Here is a 25,000-nt window from a genome sequence, read left to right as displayed (position 1 = left end):
AACTGTTGGCATGGAGCGCATTTGCCAGTGATTTACCAGGGATTATTGTTAATAATTAACACATGGATAATTTTACTGTCTCTGCTCACAATGCCTAATGGTTGAGTTGACCAGTGGGCAAGTCTGCCAAAAACTCTTATTCCCTTCAGGTTGGACAGAAATCCAAGACTGCCCTTCGTACCGTCCCAACAAAAACCCCACCATCTGTGGATTTCGGTCCACCAGTGAAATTTAAAACCAAGGAGATAGATAAACTTGGGAAATAAATCTGAAAAAGTAGACCCGCTGGAAGAGTTACGTATGAGGAGTCCAGGCGTGGTGGAGTGGACACTTACTGTAAACATGAGAGGGGTCAATAACTATGGTGGAAGGGTCAAAACTAAAGCTGAGAGCAGGTGATTAGGAATGAGAGTTGATAATTGTGGATGAGAGTCAGCCATCGAGTATAAGAGCTGGTGGTTATGGATGAGAGGGGAGGAGGGGACAGTAATGGATGGACAGCAGGAATTTTGGACGGCGATAAATAGATGATATCCCAGCAATTTTTTAAATCAGCAATAAATGTTACACAGAGGGATATTTTGATGGTGACCTTTTGATTTTTAATATTTTAATTTATTAATGTTTTACCTATCTGCTTTATCATTTGGGTGTCAAAAAAAAAAATAAGACAGAGCGATAAATTGACTTCATATCAGATGAACAATTCAAAATTTACAGCACTTTTTAACATTTCAAGGTCATTCGCTGTTAGACGCATGAAACGTTCAAGAGAAAGCTGTAATTTTGAAAATCTCCATAGATATAAGAAAACTGCTTTACAAGGAAAGCTGACTGTTTGTACTTTAACAAAACAGTCATACGATTTGATAAGACTCATCTGATAAAATTGTAGAGCAAAAACATAAACAAGTGTAACTGTCCAAATACTTGTGGAGAGATTATAGTCATTAAGAGATCCCAGTGTTGAGGGAGGTGGCCAAGAACACACAGATTGAAACGAACTGTAATTTCACAAATGAATGGGGGTTTTACATCAAAAGCCCCTGTGAAATCACATTGCTGTTAATGTTTAATAGGTAGGGACAGTGACAGACGGTTTATAGATAGTTATAAATGTCAAAAATGAAGGAGATGACATTCGATTTGAGATTATGCTACTCCGGTTCGTTCAACATTTTGGATACATGAACTTTCTTCTGAGGCTAACAACCACAGAAGTGACACTAATCTGTGATGTATTCAAATTACACCTCTGCCCACCATGGATTTGAGGGAGGGGGGTTCACTAGATCACTGTCCTGGATGTAAGGATGGCATGGGCGGGTCCAATCGAGATCACATTAGAATTCGTCAACCTTCATCTGAGAAGATTCTGCCTCAAGGCAACATTTTTATTGTTAATTTATTTCAGGTCCAAGCAAACAACTGTTGCCGCTGCTGGGAATGTAAAAAGCATCGCTTCCTGCTGACAGGAGGAATTTTCCCCAGGAAAGACCCATCAGGCACCGGGTTCTCAAAAACAGCAGATCGAAAAACCGGCTACAGGTTGAATCATCATTGTGCTGCTGTGTCAATCGGCAATAGAGAGTTGCAAAACAGTCATTTACTGATGTGAAAATGGCAGGGATTATCACAGTCTCCACTATATGAGGAGATAATAGCGGTGAGAGTGAAACCTATGATAATAATAACACTCTAACAGGGACAAACTGAAAGGAACAGTTCACCCAAAAATCCTTATATCCTTAATATATAGGCATTTTCCCACTTACCAATAGCACAATCTATCCATCCAGGTAGTTTGTGTGATTTGGTGAGGTTTCCAGTTTGCCACAGTATTCTCTATCTTCCAACACTTGGATCGGTTTTGTTTTTTGGAGCTCAAAGTATCACTGATTTCAGTGAGAAAAACTCAACAGCAACAGCTCCTCCTAAAAATAATGACACGGATACCCAGCATAATCCACAGCCCTCAGGGGCAAGGAGTTTCACTGGGAACTATTTCCTGCTGAAGAACACAGGGAAACTGCATCTATCTGCCCCTGGATACGGTTTGCCGGCGTTCTTCGACAGGAAATATTTCCAAACAAACTCTTAGCCCCAGAGGGCTGTGGATCTGAGTGGATCCTGGCACCACTGTCATTGTTTTTGGAAAGAACTGGTGCTTTTGTGGGTTTTAACAGCGACATGCATTTTTTACAGTTTGATTATCCATCCAGGCCCATCACACTTGCAGTGCCAGGAGACTGGGAAGATTGCAGCAGACTGGAAACCTCACCAAAATAACACAAAACTATCTGAATGGATTTGGGGGAAACAGTTTCTTCAGCTCTTCTTTGTATTTTCCTTTATTCCCAGCAGCAACAGTTTGTAAACTATTGACTATTAACAGAAATCAAAACATCCTTCAAGATGGAAATGGCATGTAGAGTTGCAGATTATAAGCTGTTCCACCTGTTTCTAGCCAACAGCAACACAAGTTGCTCTTACTTGTCCTCCTGGTGGTTGTCCTCCCCCTCGCTGAGCTCCTCGTCGTCCACCAGGTGTCCGAAGGGCTCCGAGGAGATGGACACCATGTTGGAGAGGATGAGGCGGCTGTCACTGCTGGCCGTCAACACCAGCTGGTCGTGGCTGTGGTTGTAGCGGACACTCCATACCCTGAGATGAAAAAAACAAAAACAAAACAAAACAATTATCCTTGTCCTTAGACCACAAGAACGCTCTTACCCCTGTTTGACCCAAAGGAACCAGTCCCTTTGTTGTCCCGAGGGCTCAGTTCCTGACACCCAAAAAAATGGTCCCTGCAACTGACGTGGTATTCTCTGGATGGTTAAACCCCACCACCACCACCACCACCACCACCATTTTAAAAAATTAGCACCAGTAAACACAAATTGTTAAAAGAACATTCTACACTGCAAAAACTCAAAATCTTACCAAGATTATTTGTCTTATTTCAAGTCAAAATGTCTTATTACTAGTCAAAATATCTCATTCATTCATCTTCTAAACCACTTATCCTCATTAGGGTCATCTCATTACACTTAAAATAAGACATGATGACCTCAGAAGTAACTTGTTTTTAGACAGTTGTCTCTGGTTTCAAGTGAAAATTTGCTTGAAACAAGTGAAAATTTGCTTGTTTCATTGGCAAAATTTGTTTCTTGTTTCTAGCTAATTTTCACTTGTTTCAAGTGAATTTTCACTTTTTCCACTGGCAAATTTTGCCAATGAAACAAGCAAATTTTGTCTAAAAACAATTTACTTCTGAGGTGATCATGTCTTATTTTAAGTGTACTGAGATATTTTGACTAGAAATAAGACATTTTTGACTTGAAATAAGACAAATAATCTTGGTAAGATTTTGCGTTTTTGCAGTGTATCAAGAGCTCTCATGGGTGGCAACTGAGAAGGAAACATTCAAGCAGTTTCGTCGTTTCAGCTCTTGCCTTTCTCCGGCCTCATTTTCAACCTCCGCATGTCTCATCTCCAAAACTCAAATGCAACATCACAGCAGCAAATCATCATAGAAATATCGACACCTTGGACGACTTGAGTTTATTGTTTTGCTGCCGCAGAATGACTTGACACCTCCTCATTATTTGCATTAAGTTCGCTGCTCTCCGCGTGAGCTCATCTCGATTTGCCTCCGCCATCCTCCTCCGGGAACTCTGGCCCTGGAACTTTCTGGTGGAGGAGCGGCTTTTTCGCGCACCTGTCTTGACTCTGGGTATCGTGGATCTAGCAGCAAAGCGAGGTGATTCAATGCGGTGAAAGAGATGAACTCGGAGACAGCAACACTCGCAGGCTGCAGGAAATAGTTCAGCGGTTCACGTTTTGTAAAAGAAAGAGCGCACTCGTGAAGAAGAGCACATTTGTAAAGAGACACTCGTTCATGTATGTCAGTGCTGTATTATGCACAGGCAGACCACACACACAGAGTTACACAGCCAAAAATCTGCACACACACACACACACACACACACACACAAAAGAGGCAAGCAGAGAACCTGTCTCTATCTCTCGCTCACACACTCCTGCACACACACATCATGCAGAAAATGACTAGCATCGTCGCCGTGGGATTCACAGCTAAATCAGCCTTTCTGAGGGTGTGTTTTGATGCCAGTAATGGGGATTCGTTGCTTAGTTCACGCAAGTTGATGATCATGATCATAAACTCCCTGATCCTGGCTCCACTTAGTGCTCTCTCATCTTCGCTCAATCCCCTCTCATCTGTTCTCTTTTTCTTTCTCCTCTCCTTCGCTCTCTCTCTCTCTCTGTCCCCCGATGCCATCTCCATCCCTCTCTTCCTTCTACCAAATTTCGTCTCTCTTGCTTTCTCTGTCTCTCTCCCACCTCTCTCTCTCTGTCTGACTGCCAGTCTTCCTTTCCCCCCCGTCCCGCTCTCTGGCTCTTTTACATGCTCTCTCACTCTCCCCCTCTCTCTCTGTTTGTCTATGTCTCTCTCTCTCTCTCTCCGTGAGCCTGGGGCACAGCTCAGAGTGCGGTCCCAGTTCCCTCACAGGGAGGGATTGAGGGATAACCGGGGCTGTTGACAGAAAATCAGCCTCGGCCACGCCGCTCCCCGCGCTCCCCTAATCCGCTTCCCTGCTAAAAAATAGTCCCTAATACCCCCAGCAGCCCTGAGGCCCCATCCTGGCTGTGCTCCGAACAGCCAGCACGCGCACACTCACACACACACACACACACACACACACACGGAAACACTCACCAGTGTACGTATCGAAATAGAGATAAGCTTACACATAGGACAAAAATAAACACACACACACACACACACACACACACACACACATTTGCATAGCACAGATCTTTCCATGCACTCACACATGCACACATTTGCAAGCAGTCACACACAGAGATAATCTGCGCGTATGTGCAAAAACACATACGCACAGATTAGATGGTCACACACACACACACACACACACACACACACACACACACACACACACACACACACACACACACACCTATCTCCAATCAGAACAGATCCCATCTGCAGCTATCTACAGTTATGGATATGTTTGCCAAGTCTATCTCTCTTTTGGAGATACTGCCTGCTCTGTGTGCATGAGCGTGTGTGTGTGTGTGTGTGTGTGTGTGTGTGTGTGCACAGGCATATGTGTGGGCATATGCTTGTGTATGTTTGTGTGTGTGAGAGTGTGTGTATGAGTGTGAGTGTGTGTGCTTTCCTTTATCAGGTGAGGATTGGTGTGCTGCAGCAGTAGCCCAGTTTGGCTCGCAGACACACTGATCATCTATTCAGCTCACAGGAGAGAGAGAGAGAGGGGAGAACAGGTCTCTCTCTCTCTCTCTCTCTCTCTCTCTCTCTCTCTCTCTCTCTCTCTCTCTCTCTCTCTCTCTCTCTCTCTCTCTCTCTCTCTCTCTCTCTCTCTCTCTCTCTCTCTCTCTCTCTCTCTCTCTCTCTCTCTCTCTCTCTCTCTCACACACACACACACACACACACACACACACAGGTTCTGCAGCAGTAGGCTACACTACGTTGAGCTCTCAGCGGTGCCTGAAGCCTCATAGAACGAAACAGAACAGAAAAAAAAAAAAAAAAACAGAATGGGATGGAACTGAAGAGAACAGAACAGAAGAGGAAACATCAGAACAGAACAGAAAACTAGAACAGAACAAAATAGAACAGGACAGAAAACAATAGAAAACAACAGAATAGAACAGAAACAGAACAAAACAGATCGAAAACAGAAACAGATCGAAAACAGAAACAGATCAGAAACAGAAACAGATCGGAAACACAAAACAACAGAAACTGAACGGGACTGGGCTGTTTGCATCACATCACTTTGTTTAAGTTTGTCCCTAAACTGCCCCAGGGGGGTTAAGTCCTTTCTCGGGGGTTTTGTTGCTTCTCGTTAATTTGTAATTAGTGAATAATTACCTTTTGTTGCACCATGAGTAGTTAGGGCATTTCATTAGTTAGAAGATAAACTCTTAATAAGTCCAGACGTGAGCTTATAAGGTTCTGTCAGGGTGGAGTGCAGCCCTGAGATAATGAGCACCCAAGATTTTACATCACAAATGGCAAAACTGCTATTTACTTAAATATGAAACCAAAAAGCTTCTTCTGTAATAATAAGTTTTTATAAAAATAATAATCATAATAATAATAATAATAATAATAATAATAATACTTGATAATAATACTTTTAGTGCATTAACCTGAGTGTTAACCTCTGGAAATGATGAAATTCTCCCTGATGCATCAATAACTTCAAACGTCATAACACACCATTCAGATAGCTTACACTGTTTCGAATGCATTACCTGTCAAACACTTAAACATTATTATTACTAATTTTTCCAGAGGTTAAAACACATGTTACATCACTACAATAAGTCCATCTTACAGTGAGGTGTGACTAGTTCTCTCACCAAATTATATATAATGTCACGCAAGTGTAATTTCACATTTAAAGGTTATGAATAATCAATCAATAATCAATTTTAATTAAAAAGATTCGGCGAGAACATAATAATCCCAAGCACACACATTAATAAATCAACAGTCAAGTGAGAGAAAAAGAGAGCTATTATGATTATTTCACATTATGATTAGCATATTTATGTAGAAAAATTCACATCAACTTGATTTGTATAGCCATTAATCACAGTTAGTCTCAGGTGAAAATGACACCGCTCAACCTTAGACCCCCAAGGAGAGCTCCTATGACAAAGCTCAATGTGTGTGTGTGTGTGTGTGTGTATGTGTGTGTGTGTATAAGAATACATGTTTACAGTTGTACATGTATCCAGTGTGTCTATGTGTGAATGTGTGGCTCCTCTTCTAAGCAGACTTATTGTTTCATATATACATATTGATCTGACACCATATCAGGTCTTTTAATACAAATCAGTGTGTCAGCCCTGCCCATGTGATATACTGCAGTTTGAGTGACAGCATGCAGTATTTATTTTACAGTTGATTAGTAATACGCTGCTTGTGTATGATTATTGCCATTACTATTATGATTCATGGGGAGTTTTAATGATAGTCGAAATACTGTTTCAGAGAAGCCAGTTCTGGGGGAAACAATGAAAAATGTTTTACTAAATACTATCTTTTACTAAAATATGGGCTCTCAGAGGGATAAAAATATTGGCTTTGGCCTTCATGAATTCATGCGGCTTGAAGCTCAACTGCCTCCAACCACGTGGAGCTGACAGGGACACCTCAGCGGGGCAAGGTGCTTGCTGCCACGGGAAGCACGGTCACCCTGCTTGCTGCTCCCTCCGCGCCGACCTCCACTCAAACCCCTCCAACCCCACCCCATCCCTCCTCCTTTCCCCAGCCCACCCACCAGTGGGAGTGCTCCTCCAGGGTCTTGACGGGCTCCTGCACATTGCGGACGTCCCAGAACTTGACCTTGCAGTCGTCTCCGCAGCTGGCCAGGTAGTACTGGCGGTTCGGGTTGAAGTCCAGGTCGCGCACCAGCTGTCCATGGGCGTTCTCTATACAGTAGATCTGACTAGAGAGAGAGAGAGAGAGAGAGAGAGAGGTGGGGGGTGATGGAGGGAAAGCAGAGAAGGATGAGAGGCAGAGAGGAGAGAATTGGTGAGGGAAGGATGGAGGGAGGCAAAAAAATGCGCGGGGAGCAGCCGATACGGCAACAGGGGATAAGACAGGGGTACGGAAAGTCGTGAAAGAGGAGGCGGAGGGAGAAGAGAGAGAAAGAGAGAGAGAGAGAGCGGGGTGCACAGACAGAGGAAGAGAGAAGGGGATATGACAGAACGAGAGCATGGCAGAACAACAAAAGGGGATATAAGAGAGAGAGGGAGACAGAGACAGAGAAAGAGACAGAGAGAGAAAGAGAGAGACAGAGGATGATTCACAAAGTCCACACAAGCGAAAAACATTCCCAAGCTAAATCAAAGCCTCCTCTGTGTCTGTGTCTGTCAGCCAAGGCAAGGCTCAATAAAGAAGCCGACACTGGCGGTGGTAAATTATAAAGGCAAGCCTCATAACCACACACAGCCTTCAGTTCCTGCTTGAGTATAGTTAACAGAATGACATGGCAGAGGCAAGAGAGACATAGGAGGAGTGCATTGTCTTCCTTTTCATCTTTTTTGGACTCGCCTCCTCCTCTCTTCTCCTCTCCTATATATTTTTCTCAGCTCGCCTCCTCTTGTCTCCTAGATATTTTTTTGGGTTTAAATGTTCCTACCACTTCTCTGGTATTTGCTTTTTTCCCCCAGGGGCTTCTGAACCGCCTCCTTTTTTTGTTGTTTCCCCAAGGTGCCGTGGTCTCGAGGAGCAAAACTCAGCTGGTGATCCACTAGGCGGCCCGCCAATCAAATAAACTGATTATTAATGAGGTATATGTCCTTACTACTATGCAAAATCTCTTGTCTTCCTTTCTCTTCTCCTCTGCCCTCTCCAGGCTAGCCTAGCCCGGCTCAGTTTGGCTCGGCTTTGTTCAGTGGTGCGGAAAGGCGTCTCGCAGCACAGTGGCCCTGCTGGATGCCACCAGCAGCTAGCCGGCTAGCTAGTCACCCCGCTGATCACATTAGGCAATTAACATGCTAATTAAAAATCTCATTAAAATAAGGGAGGTATAAGAAAATGACCTGGGGCAGACCGCTGGGCTTCAATTAGGTCAAGACGACTCAGGGACTCGGTGTGTGTGCGTGTGCGTGTTGTCACCGCCACTGGACCGTGACATTGGTGTCAGCATATGGGGTTTGACAGAAAACGGCAAGAAAACTAGTAAGGGCTTCCACTCAAACTACATGCATGTGTTTTTTTTTTCTCTTCCACAGCAGAGTAAACACAGATGCATGGTGTGTAAGACTTCTTCTTGTACGGTCTCGGTCTGCACACACATGCGCACGGTTTCCACGTAGGCTACTTTCATCCCTGTCGATCCCTACACCGAAGAGGAAAGATGAAACGAAACTACAAATCCAGTTCAAAGCCCAAAGAAAGCGCAAACCAGGAAGCATTCAGCACCGACGCTCCACTTTATCACACTGACCAAAGCATAATCTCACCGATATCAGTTGTTGCTTCACTTGTCCAGAGACATTTAGGCGATATTCGTGGGTTTGCAGGTTTTGGTGGCAAATAATAATAGTGTGGACTTTATTAATCTGATCCCTCAAACTCAAACCCTGCACATGTTTTCTATCTTGTGCCAGAAATAGCAAGTGATAAAATAGAAAAACCCACAACAATACACTTGATTGTTGCTCACTTCTGTGTCTTAATTTGAAATGAGAAAATCAGATACGCAGAGGATAGAGCTTTTTAATTGCCCAATTATAGCCAAAAAATGTTACTGCTGCTCCCAGGTTTTATCATGTTGTTGCTTTAATCCCATCATGTAGCCACCTCATCTTAAAACAGAAAAGCCAAGTTATTTCTCTATTACTCAGATATAAATGTACCGCAAGTTTGAGCCCAGCAGTACAAATTAACCAAACAAAACAAATAAAACTTTTTTTTTTTTTTTTTTTTTTTTAATGAAGTTGCTATTATTACTCTGACAGTTGGATTTTCCTGTGAGCAGACAGGAGCGAAAGAACATCTCACACAAGAAAAAAAATAAGTAGGTTATGAGCACATAAGTAAGTGTATTATAATTATTTATGAGAATTATAAGTGAACCCCAGTCATCCATTGAGCTGAGCTCGCGGTGGATTTCAGTTTAACAGGAAATTGCAATCTGACGTGTGATTTTTAGTTGGAGCGGCGCTCCCCGGCTCCCTCGCTGTGCTCTGTGTGACTCTGAGGTAAGAGGCGTGAACCTGGGCTGTAGGGTGGCTGCTGTTCAGCCCGGCCCGCCGTGGAATGGGACGCGCCCGCCGCGTGAAAAGGAAATGGAGCAGGAAATTGGGTTAGTTTCGCCGTTTCTCTCTCTGGTGTCTCTGAGCAATCCCCTCCACACACACACACACACACACACACAGGCAAGCATACACTCCAACCTAATAGTGGAGGGACCTGGGATTTTTGTATGTGTGTGTGTGTGTGTGTTTGGGGAGGCACGGTGAGCCTCCTGACAGAGTGCGGGGGATTATGGTGGTGGCCAGCCTAAGCCAGCAAACACACTCAATCTAAAGTCATCCAGCCAGCTAGGCTGAGTGGGTGGTGGTGTGTGTATGTGTGTGGTCGAGGGAGCTGATGAGGGGACAGGGGACCTATTACACACCCCGTTAGGTGCACGCAGATAAAAACACATAAAAATGGGGGAAAACACACACACTCTCCCACACACAAATACTTTTATGTGTGTAAATACAGAAAAAGATATCAGCGTGCAGGAGCGAAGGTACAAAGGTAGACAGACAGCCAAACGTTCAGCCACACACTCATGTTTGTGCATGTGCACACATGCATGCACGAATGAATACAGTCATACACACACGCACACACACACACGCATGTGCATGTGTATACACATGGCTCCTACAAGCTTAGTCTGGGTGATAAATCTCTCCGCTGAGGGGATCGACTGGAACACAGGCGCACATTCACATTCACACACACACACACACACACACGCACACACACAAATGCACACACTTCCCTGTTTCTATGACAACTGCTGTGGGGAGGGAGGGAAAAAAGAAAGAAAAATCGAAAGAGGAGAGTAATCATTTCATCGCTGATCAAAATTAAAGCCTGGCTTTGAGATGGCTCTGGCAGAGAAAGAAAGATGGAGAAAGGCTAGGAAGGGAGGGAGGGAACGAGCCAGGGAGGGAGAGTCTGCCCATGCATAAAAGTAAGGGATCATTACATCAAGCAGCTTAATTGATTGGGGGATATCTTCATGGCTAGCATGCGGCAATCGGTGCACAAAAGTCGAAGGGAGACAATACCGCACCGGTGCGGCACGAAAAAGATAAGTTGAGGCTGTAAAACTTCCAAAAAAAAAAAGTAATATGGCATCCATATATCTCAATGCAATTCATTTTGTGGTGCTGAAAGAAGTCTGAATCATGCGGTTGTCAATAAAAGTAATCACGCTTATCACAAATAATATCACATCCATATATCTCAATGCAATTCATTTTGTTGTCATAAAAATGTCTGTGTTGTGCGCCCATCAATAAAAACAATTACACTAGCAAACAAAATGCATTTATCAGTTTATTGTTAAGATCACAAGCCCACAGGTACGCCTGTTCTTTTTTCTCATTATTTGAAGGACTACATGAGGTCATGAATACGCTGTTATGAGAGTTATGACGTATGGTTAATCTCTTGGGGGGGGGGGCGGCAGCGCGTGAAAAGGTTACAGATGATCGATTTGACAGTCCAAGGGTTCAGAAGGTCAGCCTCAAATCAACACCGGCATATGGAATAATCACTATTTCAAAAACAGCTGACACTTTTTGCATAATGGCCCGTATTTGAATGCGAAATACGATCCTCCTAATCGGCAACACTTTTTTGCATAATGGTGGTATATTTGAATATGTGAATAAAAAATGATAGGAGAGGCTTTTGCATAATGGTTTACCTTGGGTACCCTGTCATTACGGTATGCCGAAGCACGGCCAGAACCCAGGAAAAAAGGAGAAAGGAACAGGGAAAGAAACAGAGGATGAACTATAATTTTGGTCCGGTGTTTTGTGGTGAGAGCCGGAGCCTCTCCTGTCTTTCTGGGTGAGGAGCTTTTGATGCTGTCGACTTCTTGTCTTTGTACCAAAAGACAGCTGGCTTTTAACCTGGGCTGTGAAGGAGCAAATAGCACTACTATCAATCATTTCTTCTTCTTTTACACTCTCTCTCACTCGCTTACTCTCTCTCTCTCTCTCTTTCTCACACACACACACACACACACACACATGCACACACACCACAGGGGAGGTGTGGAGAGTCTATGCTTCACTGCAGCACTGCACTGCTTTTCAGTATGCACCCTGCAGTTCATGGTATGGCCGCAGGCCTGACAGCTATTGCACAACTCAGTGTATGTGTGTGTGTGTGTGTGTGTGTGTGCTGCCCCTTACTGTGGACTGTTGGTCCAAATGCGAATTCGAAGGAGATGCAGTGTGAGAGCATCCCCAATGACAGTCCTCTCTCTCTCTCCCTCTCGCTCCCTCTCTGTCTCTCTCTCTCTCTCTCTCACACACACACACACACACACACACACACACACACACATGCACACACAGAACACACACTGAATGCCTGGTGGCTAGTACTGCATGCCTGTTAGCTAGCCTAATATTATTCAAAGGCTCAAAGCACCCTAGTGTGCCAGGAATGACACACAGTTGGTACTCCACAAACTAACACAACGCCGTTATTTCATTATTTCTCTACAAAGACATTTTGAAGTTCCTGACAGAATTGGCACTGCGGCGCACATATAGATATGTTTTTCTTTAAGTAGGTTTTGAACATACTGTATAAACCGTGATTGAAGCTCTGCCTCTGGTATCTTTCGTTTGCAGGTAGGAGACCACGGTAGCTTTGTGCAGTTTTCGTACTTGGAAATAACATCATGGAGGGGGAGCCTGAATTCGATTTTGAACCTGGGAGCTTCAGCGTCTAATTCACAAGGACCACTGGTGATGTCTTACAGCTTGTGGTAGCTGTATCTGCGATGTGCCGCTTACAAGATCCCTATACAAATTCCACCTCCTTTCAAATTCCACGTGACTTTAAAGGAGCAGTTATTAAGATATTTTGCCACTTACTTGGAGTGCAATCTATCCATCCAGATAGTTTCTGTGTGATTTGGTGAGACAATTACACAGATACCTGATATAATCCACAGGCCTTGGGGCGATGAGTTTCACTGGGAACTGGCAAACTGTCCTTATCCTCCCTGAATCGGTAGTCCTTGAGCGGATAGATTTAGTTTGCTGATGTTCTTCAGGAGGAAATAGTTCCCAACAAAACTCGCTGCCCCCCGGGGTTTTGGATCATATTGGCTCTCCATGTTGTTCTTTTAGGAAAGAGCTGCTTGTTGTTGTGTAAATTTTCAACATTTTGTGCTCCATCCAGCACCATTGTATTGGGGTTAAGGGAGATGGGGAAGGTTGGGGCGGGCTGGAAACAACACCAAATCACACAGAAAGTCTGGATGGACAGATGCTGCTACAGGTAAATGGAAAATGTTTTTTTTTTTTGTATTTTGCGTGAACTGTCCCTTTAACGTGTCGACTAATTTTAGTCAGCCTTCGATATAATGCATACCATATTCTTATTCTAAACAATAAGAAATGTAATATCATGGCTGAGGGTCTGCAGCTGTATGACATGCGGCATATTTATCACGACTTCATAACAATATAACTTTCTTCTCGCACTTTCTCTCCTCGGTTTTTAAACTTTTAAAGACCTGGAAAAGATCAAATCGTGTCCCAGATTTAACACGGCTGTGCGGAAGCCCTGGATTATGAAATACCGCACAAGTAGGTGGATATGACAAATTCTAATGCGAGTTAAAAAAGTGCATATATTACCATTACAAACAGTAACCTAAATCATTTGCCTTTTGTTAACATTCGGCGTAATTGGGATGTGTGTACTTTCCACAGCTATCTATCTATATTATTAATTGAGCTGTGAAATCTGATTCGTTCCTGCTGCCTCGTTCGCTGCAGAAACGTACACTCTCTTGGCACATAATGCACATCAAGGCAACCCTGCCAGGCTGCCAGCGTGTTTTTTGATGACCTACGGCATAATTGAAACATGACCTTTCGAAACCCATTAATGAAAGGGACCTTGCCTAAAAAAAAAATCCTAACAGCAAACCCCATACAACAGGGAATAGGCTCTGAATAATGTAAAAGCAGAGGTAAACTGAAGACGATGAGCCAGAGAGGAGTGCAAAAAGCGTTAGGATTTTGCATTAAACACCGCTTTCTGTCCCCAATATCGGAGCGGAGTTTTCCATAATTTACATAATGCTGCATATTACATTAGTACAAAGTAGAACAGGATCCATATATGTTTCATAAGCAGTATTATCTTTGTATTTTTTAAAGCGCCGTGTGTCTGGGAGACGGTGGGCTGCGGAGACTGTGTTATTCTCTTGGGTGCTGCTCGTAGTGCCTGTTACTGCTGTGCTGCTCTCCCCGTCCTTATTTCTGACCAGGGCAGCCTTGTTTGGGCTGGCATGCTGGGTGACAAGCCCTGGGACTGTGGGGGGAGAGAGGGGGCGGGGGGAGCAGAGGAGAGGAGAGGAAAAGAGGAACAATGTGTGTGTGTTTGCTTTGCGTGTGTACTTTTGTGTGTGTGTGTGTGTGTGTGTGAGAGAGAGAGAGAGGGGACACCTCAGAGGTCATCTGAGGAGGCAGTGGAGCATGCTGAGAGGCTGCCATCACACAGCTGCCACGCCAACTGGACACACACACACACACACACACACACACACACACACACAAAGACAGGCAGGCAAGCATACATGTGCAGGCATGCGCACACATGCACACACACACACACACACACAAGTAGAAATATGAAGGCTCCCAGAGCAAAGAGCAAACACAGGCTAGCACACAATCACTTGTCACATGCAAGTCACTTACTCAAATACACACACACACACACACACGCACACGCACACAACTCACCGGGCATATTCACACTTGTGCGCTTTCCACTTTCAACCACTTCACACTTGCACACACACGCACGCGCACACACACACACACACACACACACACACACACACACACACACACCACGTCCTTGGTGTGCCTGTGACCGTGCTGGAACCTTGGGTGTAGGAACAGTGTCTGACACAAATGAATAAGAAGGCTACAGAGATAAGAAGCACGTCCATTCATTTAATTGCTCCAGTGGACCAGCAACGAGGAAACCATGGTAACTAGACCCACAATATCATTTACAATCCAAACAATTAGCAAACGCTATTTAAAAATGTTATTCATAACATTTTTCTTTTTTCCTCTTCTCTAATTTTATAGGCCTTTGCCCAAACCCTTTACTTCAACAGAGACGTATTGATAAAATAAAAGGTGGGTAAAAACAGAAGACCTCCAGCTGGTGATAACCACGGGGCAACAACTAACGACTATTAATATAAACAAGAAAAACATTTTCAAAAGCATTCATTTCTTACTAATTCACATATATTCTTAATTTACTCCCTATGTTAATAATCAATACTGACTACAATGTTTATTATGAATTTACCTAAATGAAAAAAACCTGGGCAAACTGAGTGTAAGTGGGTTAGCCTTTCATTTCATCTCTGTTTCTGGTATCTAGTACAGTAAATTCATAAATTTGGCCAAGACATTAAATGTGGTAAAACAACAACATGTGACTGCATATATATCAAATTTGATAATTTTTTTTTTTTTTTTGGAGAAAATCCCAGCATTTTGCCCATGCTTTTGGTTACAGGTTTCTATAAAAACGGCAATCACTGTATTTTATGATATGAGAGACGAGGAGTTACCATCACAGCTGCAGTCTCTGCTAACAAGCCCTCTGCTCCTATCCCCCCGCCCCCACCTCCTCCCCCCCTTTTGCGCCGACAGCCAAACCAGGGCTGTTGCATCTTTCAAAACAGCACAGCGGGAGGAGAACGGCCAAAAACGGAGCGTGCAGGAACTCTTTAATTTGTTATAGGGCTGATGGGGAGTGATATCACTGTTTCAGCTATCTTATCTGGGCCTATCGCACGCATCTTGTAAATATATTCTCTCTCTCTCTCCCTCTCCTTCACCCCACCCCTCTCTCAATCTCTCCAGCACTTTGCTGTTATCATGGCGATCGATAGCGAGGTGATTATTATTCCTCTAGCAGAGCCCACACATACACACAGGCTGACCTTAATCATAACCCACCCCGCATACACACACACACACACACGGATGGGCATGCACAGTTCCACAAACAAAACCCGCGCGCACATGAATGCACATACATGCACACCCATGCGCACTGATACAGAGGTTATACGGAGGGTTTCCGATAACCTGCAGTTACAAGGTTAATGTGTGGTAGTACACATGCTCCATGTCAAACAGGAACATTAGCCCGCCACAGCCTCACACTTTATCTTCTTGCGCTGGAGGGAAGCGCACTTCATTAGAATCATGAGCAACACAAAGGCGGCAAACAAACATTACATAACAAGACAAAAGGAAATTTACAAAGACGCCCTCTGCCAGTTAATAGGCTCCTGCACTTCTCATTCTGGTATTCAACCCAAAAAACACTTTACCTTGTGCCGGAGCAGTGATAGCAGACACTTAGCAAACGCTGCATGCGGCCAAGGTGTTGCGACTGATTTTAAGAATCAATATGCGATGTTTAAATGAGCACTGTGATTATGTGGAAAATAGTCCCAGTTTTTAGGCTGGGTATTGTATAAGAATCTCACGACACAATCTGATTGATTAGGCAAAATTCAATAAATCATGCAGTGCTATATAGGACATTTTGTTTACGACTGTGATATACAGTTTGTGCATTACAGATATAGATTAAGTAACAAACTGATTTTAGCAATTCAGTTTCTCCTCGTTAATCTAATCAAATGCACATTTTTGAGCACTGCAGTGCATGAGAGAGGTCTAGTGATAAAATAATAACTATGAATTCTAAAACTGCATAAGTCTGTGAGTTAAACTTAAACACACACACACACACACAGGCACATGCACACAGGCACACCAGACTCAGTTCAGGCGGATTTAATGGGAAGCTGTTGGAAAACATCCGACCGGTGTCTAGTCATGCGCTCCTGTGTAAATTTGTGTTGTTAAAACAGCATTTTAACACCAAGTGGCAAAGCTTACGGAAAACATTCCTGTCACTCTTTTTATTTTTGGAGTCCTGTATGTGACCAAACAACTGCCTGGAGATTTACTGGCACTGGCTTCCAGTGTTGCTGAACACACGACGTGCTGTCAAGCAGGACCTCTGTGCTTCTTGAATCAGCCTGGAGAACACGCAGCTCACCTCATGGTGCGCAGGTCCCAGCCTCGGATGGCCGTGTCGTTCGCTGTGGCTAGCTGGCTGCAGTTGTGGTGCGGGCTCCACTTGCCTGAGGTGAACTTCAGCTGACCTTTGCCCTCTAGGGTGGCAGTGCTGGACACCTGCATGGGGAGGACAGTGATATTGCCATAGTGATCTTTGATCAGGAACATGAAATTTCTTCAGTGCAGTCAAAGGTGCATTCAGTCTATATGTTAAGTGAATTTGCATGGAGGAGAAAAGATCTGAGTACTAGGGTGGAATAATATGAAAAACAAGTTTTTCAACCATGCACTAAAGTTTTCTGGAGTCAAGCTGATTAATTGCATCCTACAGTATGATGGAAAAATCATATGTAACTGTATGTAATGTAATTATTATAAGAGATACTGATGTTGTGATAAGATTCACAATTTTAGTGGGAAAGACCACTTTTGCATCATAGTTTTAATTTTCATAGAAGAAAACAATTAAAATGATAATGATGTGTAACAACCAAACATGTTCTCTTACATCTAGAGAATGTATTTTATGCCATATCATCTTTGTAGCACCACAATGCTTTCAATTTCTAATGACAATTTGTACACATTTTACCTTTATCACAAAATTGCAGCTCCTGTGATTTGGATTCTTGGCCATATTGCAGTTTCAGTAAAAATTTGATTAAATGTCCAGCCCAACTCAGTTCAGCTGCCTGTTAAAATGTAGATTTTTGCAGTGAACGCTTTAAATAAGTGATACAACTGAGTAATGAATTATGAGAGTTGATTCCAGTTTTACAAAAGTGAATTGCGGTCAGAAAAACATCAGGATTGTTAGTTTTGAGACAGTGTGAGACAGAGCCAGTGTTGCCTGACTGCCGTGTGCTCCTACATATAGATTAGTACTTTTTTCTCCTCTGAATGTCACACTGCACATGAGGATTATCGACAAGACCCATACCGCCAGAACGGCACAGTATGGAGACCCCGGGGGTACCAGCATGCACCTCTGTCATCCGTATCTTGGTGCTCAGTCGATGGTAGCCCCACTAACCTCACCTCGGCCTGATCACCTTGGTCTCACGGCAAGGATTTACACACTAGATCACTCACAGTTACTTATGGATCAACTGCTCAGACTAGGAAGGGCCCTCAGAGCGCCTAAGACTGATGAGTGTTGAAAGCTGAATCGAAACTTGAAATGTGGGGCGATTTAGTCTGGCTGAGACTCATTTAAATTAATTGTCACGTTTTGAGGGTTTCAACCGAGCATTTAAGTGATAAAATGTCACCAAATCCCAAAAAAATTAGAGAGGTTTAGCTGAGAGAAAGTCCATTTTATGCCTTTCAAATGAGATGACATGCCAGACACAGAATCTATATCCAACTAATTCCATATTTTACAGTTTCAAAGGGTAAATAATGGAGGTGAAATTAATCAAAGTCAAAACATTTGAAGGCTCTTGAATTTGAAAACATAACACATCAGGCTACTTTAAATTAAAAAATGGAATCAAATCAATTCAGCAGCCCTGCTTTGTAAATGATGATTATCTTTAAATAACCGTCCCTTAGACTACGATGCATCTATAAACAATTACAAAATGCGGCGTTATTACGCCGTGTGATTTCTCTCTGCTCTCTGATTATAAGTTGTTTTTTTTCCAGTCCTATTTCCCTCCTTTTGTTCGCTCCCTCCTTCTCTCTCTCTTTCCCTCTTTCTCTTTCTCTCTCTCTCTCTCGCTCGCTCGCTCGCTCGTCTCTGCCTGTTGGAGCAGAGATCATCGATCGCCCCGTCACTGCACACCTCCCTAGTACACTCTCATTATTTCAGCTAGAGAGGACAGAGGGAGGGAAAGCAAGAGCGAGACAGACAGACGGAGTGGGAGGGAGGAGAAGGAGAAGCAGAGGAAGGAGAACAAAGGTGGAAGGCGGAAAAAGAGGAGGAAGGAAAGCAAAGGGGTGATAAGAGAGGAGCCGAGGAGAGGTGACAGACGGGGGGAGGCAAAATGAAACGCAATGAAACCGGACATGGGACGAGAATGAGGGTTTAATCAAGGCCGTGACAAAAAGACAAAAAAAAAACAAAAAAAAAACATGACTTTCCATAACTAAGCACTTTCATAAGCTAAAAAATGTTGCTCTGTCTTGGTTTGCTTACGTGGTGATCTGCAAGACGCTGAAGTGGTGCTTCTGCACTGCACTTCCCAGCGATCACCTGTCAATCAGACAGTGGGGCCGGGACTATGAAAGGTCTATTTTCTTGGATTTTCTACTGATGAAGTTGGAGTTTCTGCAGCTGGCACTCTGTTCTTTGTCTATTCAGCCGTGCCACTGCTCAGGCAAAGGACTCAGTTCTTCCTCTACTTATTCCAAACAAACCCAAAATGTAAACCACATCACTTTCTATATGCCTTTTTTTTTTTTTTTTTTTTTTTAAATCTGGGAAAGACCTGATACGGGGTGTTCAGCATAACAGATGCAAAAGCTTTCATTGATGTGGCTATAAGCTGAATAACTAGTGTTGCAATCAGCATCAAAAAGTTGAAAATGTGCATGTATTTGTATTAAAATATTACAGATTACAACTTTAATGCTTTTCTAATGGGATGAAGAGTCTGGGCTTGCTGTGGAGAAAAGTAACTCAATACCACCATCTAATGCAATGAATGTATGTAACAAGCTATGCAAAATATTCTTTTATACTCCTGTAAAGTGACCCATTTGTAAAATCCCTTGATTTCCCTGGAGAATTGAAATTCCTTGACCTTCCCCGTCAAGAATACCGCCTCGCAAAATTCCATGATATTCCATAATCAGTGGGACGCTTACAGCAGGAATCTCCCTCTCTGAGGCTAAACCGGTGTACGGAGTTGTGCGGTGGCAAAGCCTGCGCTTCGTGCGTCCCAGGTTCCCAGCCTTATTAGTGCACTAACTAAATTAGGGGCCCTAACAAGGCAGCACACACAACACTGGGGGAAGCATTCATTTAGGACGCAAGCGGCGCTAATGCAAAGCTATCTGTCAAATCGCCATGCATTTATGCTTTATCCAGAGTGGACTCGGGAGGTATGTGTGTGTGTGTGTGTGTGTGTGAACAGATGTGCGGGACAAGGTGTGTGGGTGTGCTGTGAGCCGGCGGAGATGTTCTCACTCAATTCCGCCAGCGATTCTAATTGATGAGCCAAGCGCACGCACACACACTCCAACACACACACATCTGCACGCAAAAATCCTCCTTCAAACAATGCACATCGGTACGCGCAGCCACAAGATCCTCTCTTATGCATGCATACACACACTCACGCAAACATCCACCCACACTCGCACACACACACACACACACACACACACGCACACACACAGCAGACACACACTAATCTAGGCCAGGCCTTTGAGAGAGAGACAAATCCGTGCTGCAGCTGGACAAGGCTTGAGATGAACACATCAACCTCTGACGGATGGAGGGAATGGCAGAGAGGAGAGTGGGATGAAAGGAGGAGGAGAAGGGGGGGGGGGGGGGGGGGAGATTAGCATTCTCATCAGCATTGGAGGAATTTGTCTCGGCTGCCAGGCTCTCTCTCCTCTCTTTCTTTCTTTCTCTCTCTCTCTCTCTCTCTCTATCTCTCTCTGTCTCTCCCCCACTCTCCTTATCAAGCCCACTCTCTTTCCCAATCTATCTCTCTCCCTCCCTCTATCTCTCTCTTTCTCGCTCTCTCTCTCTCCTAATCTCTGTCTCTCTCCTTCTCTCCAATCAGTCTGGCACTCCATCGCTCTCCTCCATCTACTCTAAGCCCCCTCGCTCTGTCTCTTCTCTCTTTTTTCCCTCTCTTTCTCGCTCTCCAACTTTTCTTGCCCCTCCGTTTTCCCATTCTCATTACTTTAATTTCTAAATCTCCCTCTATTTCTCTTTCCCTTTCTCTCTCTCTCTCTCTCTCTCTCTCTCTCTCTCCACAGTATTTATTAGCTGTGGTGTCCAGGGTTGATGACAGCGGATAGGGTCAACTTCCCCCTCCGACCCCTCACAGACCACACACACACACACACACACACACACACACACACACACACACACACACACACACACACACACACACACACACACACACAGAGAGAGAGACATACATACACACAGAGCATGGAAATGACCAACACAAATAAGTAAACACAAAGCTACAGGCTACACACACACACACACACACACACACACACATACACACATATACACAAAAATGCTAAGACTGAGCAAGTGTAGCAAGCAAGGTGGTGAGGATGCAGATGTGTGTGTGTGTGTGTGTGTGTGTGTGTGTGTGTGTGTGTGTGTGTGTGTGTTCCTACATGCATGTATTTATCCTAATTGAAATCTGCCAGACAGCAGAAATTTTTCAACAGGCCAAATTACCAGGGTCAAATTAACACACACACACACACACACACACACACACACACACACACACACACACACACGCACACAAGCTCCTGTGTCTAGTGGGTGTGTGACCTGGCTGCCCTTTGTGTGAATCCCTCGATGAGCACATGAATTACTAATGACTCACCTATCTCCATCACTCATGGCTGCAACTAATGGAACAGCCTACACACACACACACACACACACACACACACAAACACACACACACACATATGCTCCACACACATGAGTGCATAGGCCAACACAGCCACTACACTACTACTTATTACTCACACACATGCACACAGGCACAAGCCATTATCTTGAGTCTTTAAATACATAATGGGCATTTTAATTGCAAAGTTGGTGCGCAGGAGACGGCAAATTTACGTTGAAGAGCCTCTCCACCTTGCATTAGGACGGACGCAGCTACTGTACGCGGGGAGCAGCCAGAACCGCGCCGGCACTTTGGCTGCTCGAGGGTTCAGCGCTGCTCCGTTCATTTTTAGCTGATTAAAAGCCGTTATTGTCGCGCGTGCGTCTGTGTGCAGGCCATGAATAAGACTGAATAAGAGTGGAGCACCGACGTATTCAAAAATGTTCTCAGCTCCACTCTAGATGTGAATGCATCTCTTGCCTCACACACTAAAGAGCTGTCCCCCACACCTCCTGCATTTTGCGTGAAACAAAACAGGCATCAGTGATTATATTACTTTATGTATTCGAAAATAAATACATACGTTTTTCTTTTTTGTAGTTATTAAAGAAGGCTATTACTATCACAGCGGGGGAGTCTTGACCGAATGATATTGAACTAGCCAGAGCAGAAAACCTGCCAAGATGCTGTGTGTGTGTGTGTGTGTGTGTGAGTGAGTGAGAGAGAGAGAGAGATAATAAATGGAGGACACTCTCCTCCACTGTTGTCGCAGGGGGAGGATGTGTGTGTGATAACACCAAGATGATACAGTGGTTATCAAATAATGAGTTAGCTATTGTGTGATATGGTGCGTGCGTCTGTGTATGTGTGTGTGGCAGTGTGGCTTTCTGTGTGCGTGTGTGTTTGTTTGTGTGTGTGTGTGTGTGTGTGTGCCTTACCGTGGCCTGTGTGGAGCTCTCCTGCAGGTCCCAGAGTAGTGCATGGTTATCAGCCAATGAAATCACACGCTTGCCGTCCCCCATGGGCTCCCACAGTACACTGTTAATACACACACACACACACACACACACACACACAAAACCACAGAGTCACAGTCAATTACAATACATACGACGAACAAACATGCATGCACACAAATCCACATATGCTGCAGACACAGGGGAGTGGAGCCTGTGGTGAACGGGGAGCTGTTCACTTTTCAGAACCTTGAATAAAAACAGACCTGAACGGATTTAAAACATCTGCATGCGTTCCCCAGCAAACCTCTGGGACAAACTGCTCTGCTCTGCATGCATTAACGAGGACATTCCAGCAATTTCACACACGTTTCATTACATATTTGTACATTTTTTGTGTATAAAGGTCTGATGGAGGAGCTCGGTCGGCCAGTGGAGTGGCAGTCATGAGTTAGCACTTTCCAGCCATCGGTTTCCTGCCCACGTTTACAGTGTATTTTTTTTTGTTTTCATTTTCGTAAGAGAAATGGTTAAAAGAGAAATAGTTAAAAGCGTGAGGTTCAATACTTTTTGTGCACGTGACAAAGCTTGTTTTGTTAAGTGTTTGAAACCCCAATGGAAAGAATCTGCTGAAAATCTTCCAAGGCAACCTGTGGTCAACATAACTTCCAGGCCGGCCTACAAAAACACATTATCTTAGGGGACTCTTATTAAACTGATAACTGTAGTCTTGTTGATTCTGAAATAGTTTCCTGGCTCAGTGCCACAGCAGACCGAGCCTGCAATTTGTTTTCTGAGTCTTGGAGTTTGAATGTGACTGTTGCCTCTCTACCAAGATGGCCCACTGGTGATGGAGTACTTTGAAGGATAAATGCCAGCGATGGCCGAGCAGCCCATCTAGTATCTGCTGATCAGCAAGTTATTTCAGTGTACTGAATGTAAAAATGATAGGGTAAAACGCGCTCCATTAAAGTGGCACTAGGCAAGACTTTTATGTAAAAATACACCTGTTCTATCAGCCTAAATCACAAAGTGAGGCTGTGCCACAGAAAAGCCTTCCGTCCCAGCGGCGGAGAAGGCACAGACTCATCTCCTTTACCCAAATGAGATTCCGGTGTTATGTATGCACACTGGCAGGACAGCGACACACACAGTAAATGACAAACCAAAACACTGACGCCCAAACCGCAGCGAGGGACAGCTCCATCTAAAGAAACATCAACACTGGAGCCTGAACCGGAGCTGAACCTGCTGCTAAAAGACAAGCACCACCCGCAAAGAAAAAAATAAATTAAAGCTGCGTTCTGCGATGGAAAGATGAGGGAAGGTGGAATCTGGGAACGTGTCATTACCGACGTAAATGTGTTAGAGCCACAAGGTGGAAGAATTTTAATTTAATTCTACTGGTGCAGGATGATGTCACTATTTAAGATACTCCGCTTTACAGGAGGTAGAAGTCATGTGAGGGCGTTTCATGAGGACTTTAATCAAACACTGTATTGATATGTTAACCCTATAAAGCCATTTGTATCATATATGATACACATTTTCAATTCTGTTTTTCGTTTTCAGTTTAATCAATACTTGACCAAAATACTGTTGTATACCTTTGAACACTTCCCCTGTTCACCCTGGACCATACCATTGGCACTTCAAGTACATATCATATATCATACACCAGAAAGGTCTTGTAATAACATATTTTTTGATTTTTCTTTTTTTATATATATTTTGTTATAGGACTAAATAAAGGGTTCAATTTCAAAAAATTTGAATTTTCTGCCAATTCTTTCATAGTTCAGGCTTTATAGGGTTAAGTGATCTAAGAACATGCCATGGTGCAAATCAAACATGTCTTATACAAGATTTTAAGATTAAAAAGATGATACTGCTTTTAGCTTTGACAGTGTGGGCAGCCATGTTGTTATCATGTCAAGTTGTGAGCTCGGGGTTGCCCAGTATCGCAAACTAGGAACTCCAACTTCATTGGACATTTTTATACTTTGCATTTAAATTTACCTCATCGAATGCCAGAAATCCTAAGTTCCATCTTGCACTCAAACGCAGCATTAAATCGCAGACATGTGCAGATAATTGACGTCGTGACCTCTAGCTAATGAAGCTATTCAAAGTTCAAAAAAAAAAAAAAAAAAAGAAAAGAAAAGAAAAAAAAAATCAGACATTTCTATCCTGCTGCCCTGGTGTCCATGGCAGTTAGTGATGGTGCGGCTTTGATCTGTGCAGTGCAGCCATGGCAGCGGCTCACTGACCAGCCAATAAAGTAACTGAGTACGGTTAGCACCGCAGAAACAGCACATCCAGCAGCCCAGCTCTGTCAGTCTGCTTTTGAGACACAGCCGTGGGATACAGACTTGCTTTAGACGTCGGTACCTTTCATTGCATACTTAGCTTTGATTGCTGACTGTGTACTTTTTGCAGAATATTGATCCTCACCACATGCCTCGTACACACTGGATTCTTCACTGTTTTCTAGTTCTTGTTTATTTCATATTGAAG

The 25,000-nt window shown here is 43.7% G+C and overlaps 1 protein-coding gene across 1 annotated transcript in view; it reads right to left on the bottom strand.

Annotated features, from left to right (window-relative positions):
- The window catches only part of eipr1 (EARP complex and GARP complex interacting protein 1), a 43,631-nt gene that overhangs the window by 3,450 nt on the left and 15,181 nt on the right, over positions 1-25,000 (bottom strand). The window contains exons 5-8 of the mRNA XM_030045210.1: positions 22,466-22,565; positions 16,961-17,097; positions 7,359-7,526; positions 2,494-2,661 (exon numbers count right to left, since the gene is read on the bottom strand). Of these exons, the coding sequence (XP_029901070.1) occupies positions 2,494-2,661; positions 7,359-7,526; positions 16,961-17,097; positions 22,466-22,565 (573 nt within the window). The remainder of the gene's footprint in view (positions 1-2,493; positions 2,662-7,358; positions 7,527-16,960; positions 17,098-22,465; positions 22,566-25,000) is intronic.

This window comes from Myripristis murdjan, chromosome 22 (assembly GCF_902150065.1).
Source record: "Myripristis murdjan chromosome 22, fMyrMur1.1, whole genome shotgun sequence".
In the NCBI taxonomy this organism is placed as follows: Eukaryota; Metazoa; Chordata; class Actinopteri; order Holocentriformes; family Holocentridae; genus Myripristis; species Myripristis murdjan.
This window is presented reverse-complemented; position numbering and strand designations above follow the sequence as displayed.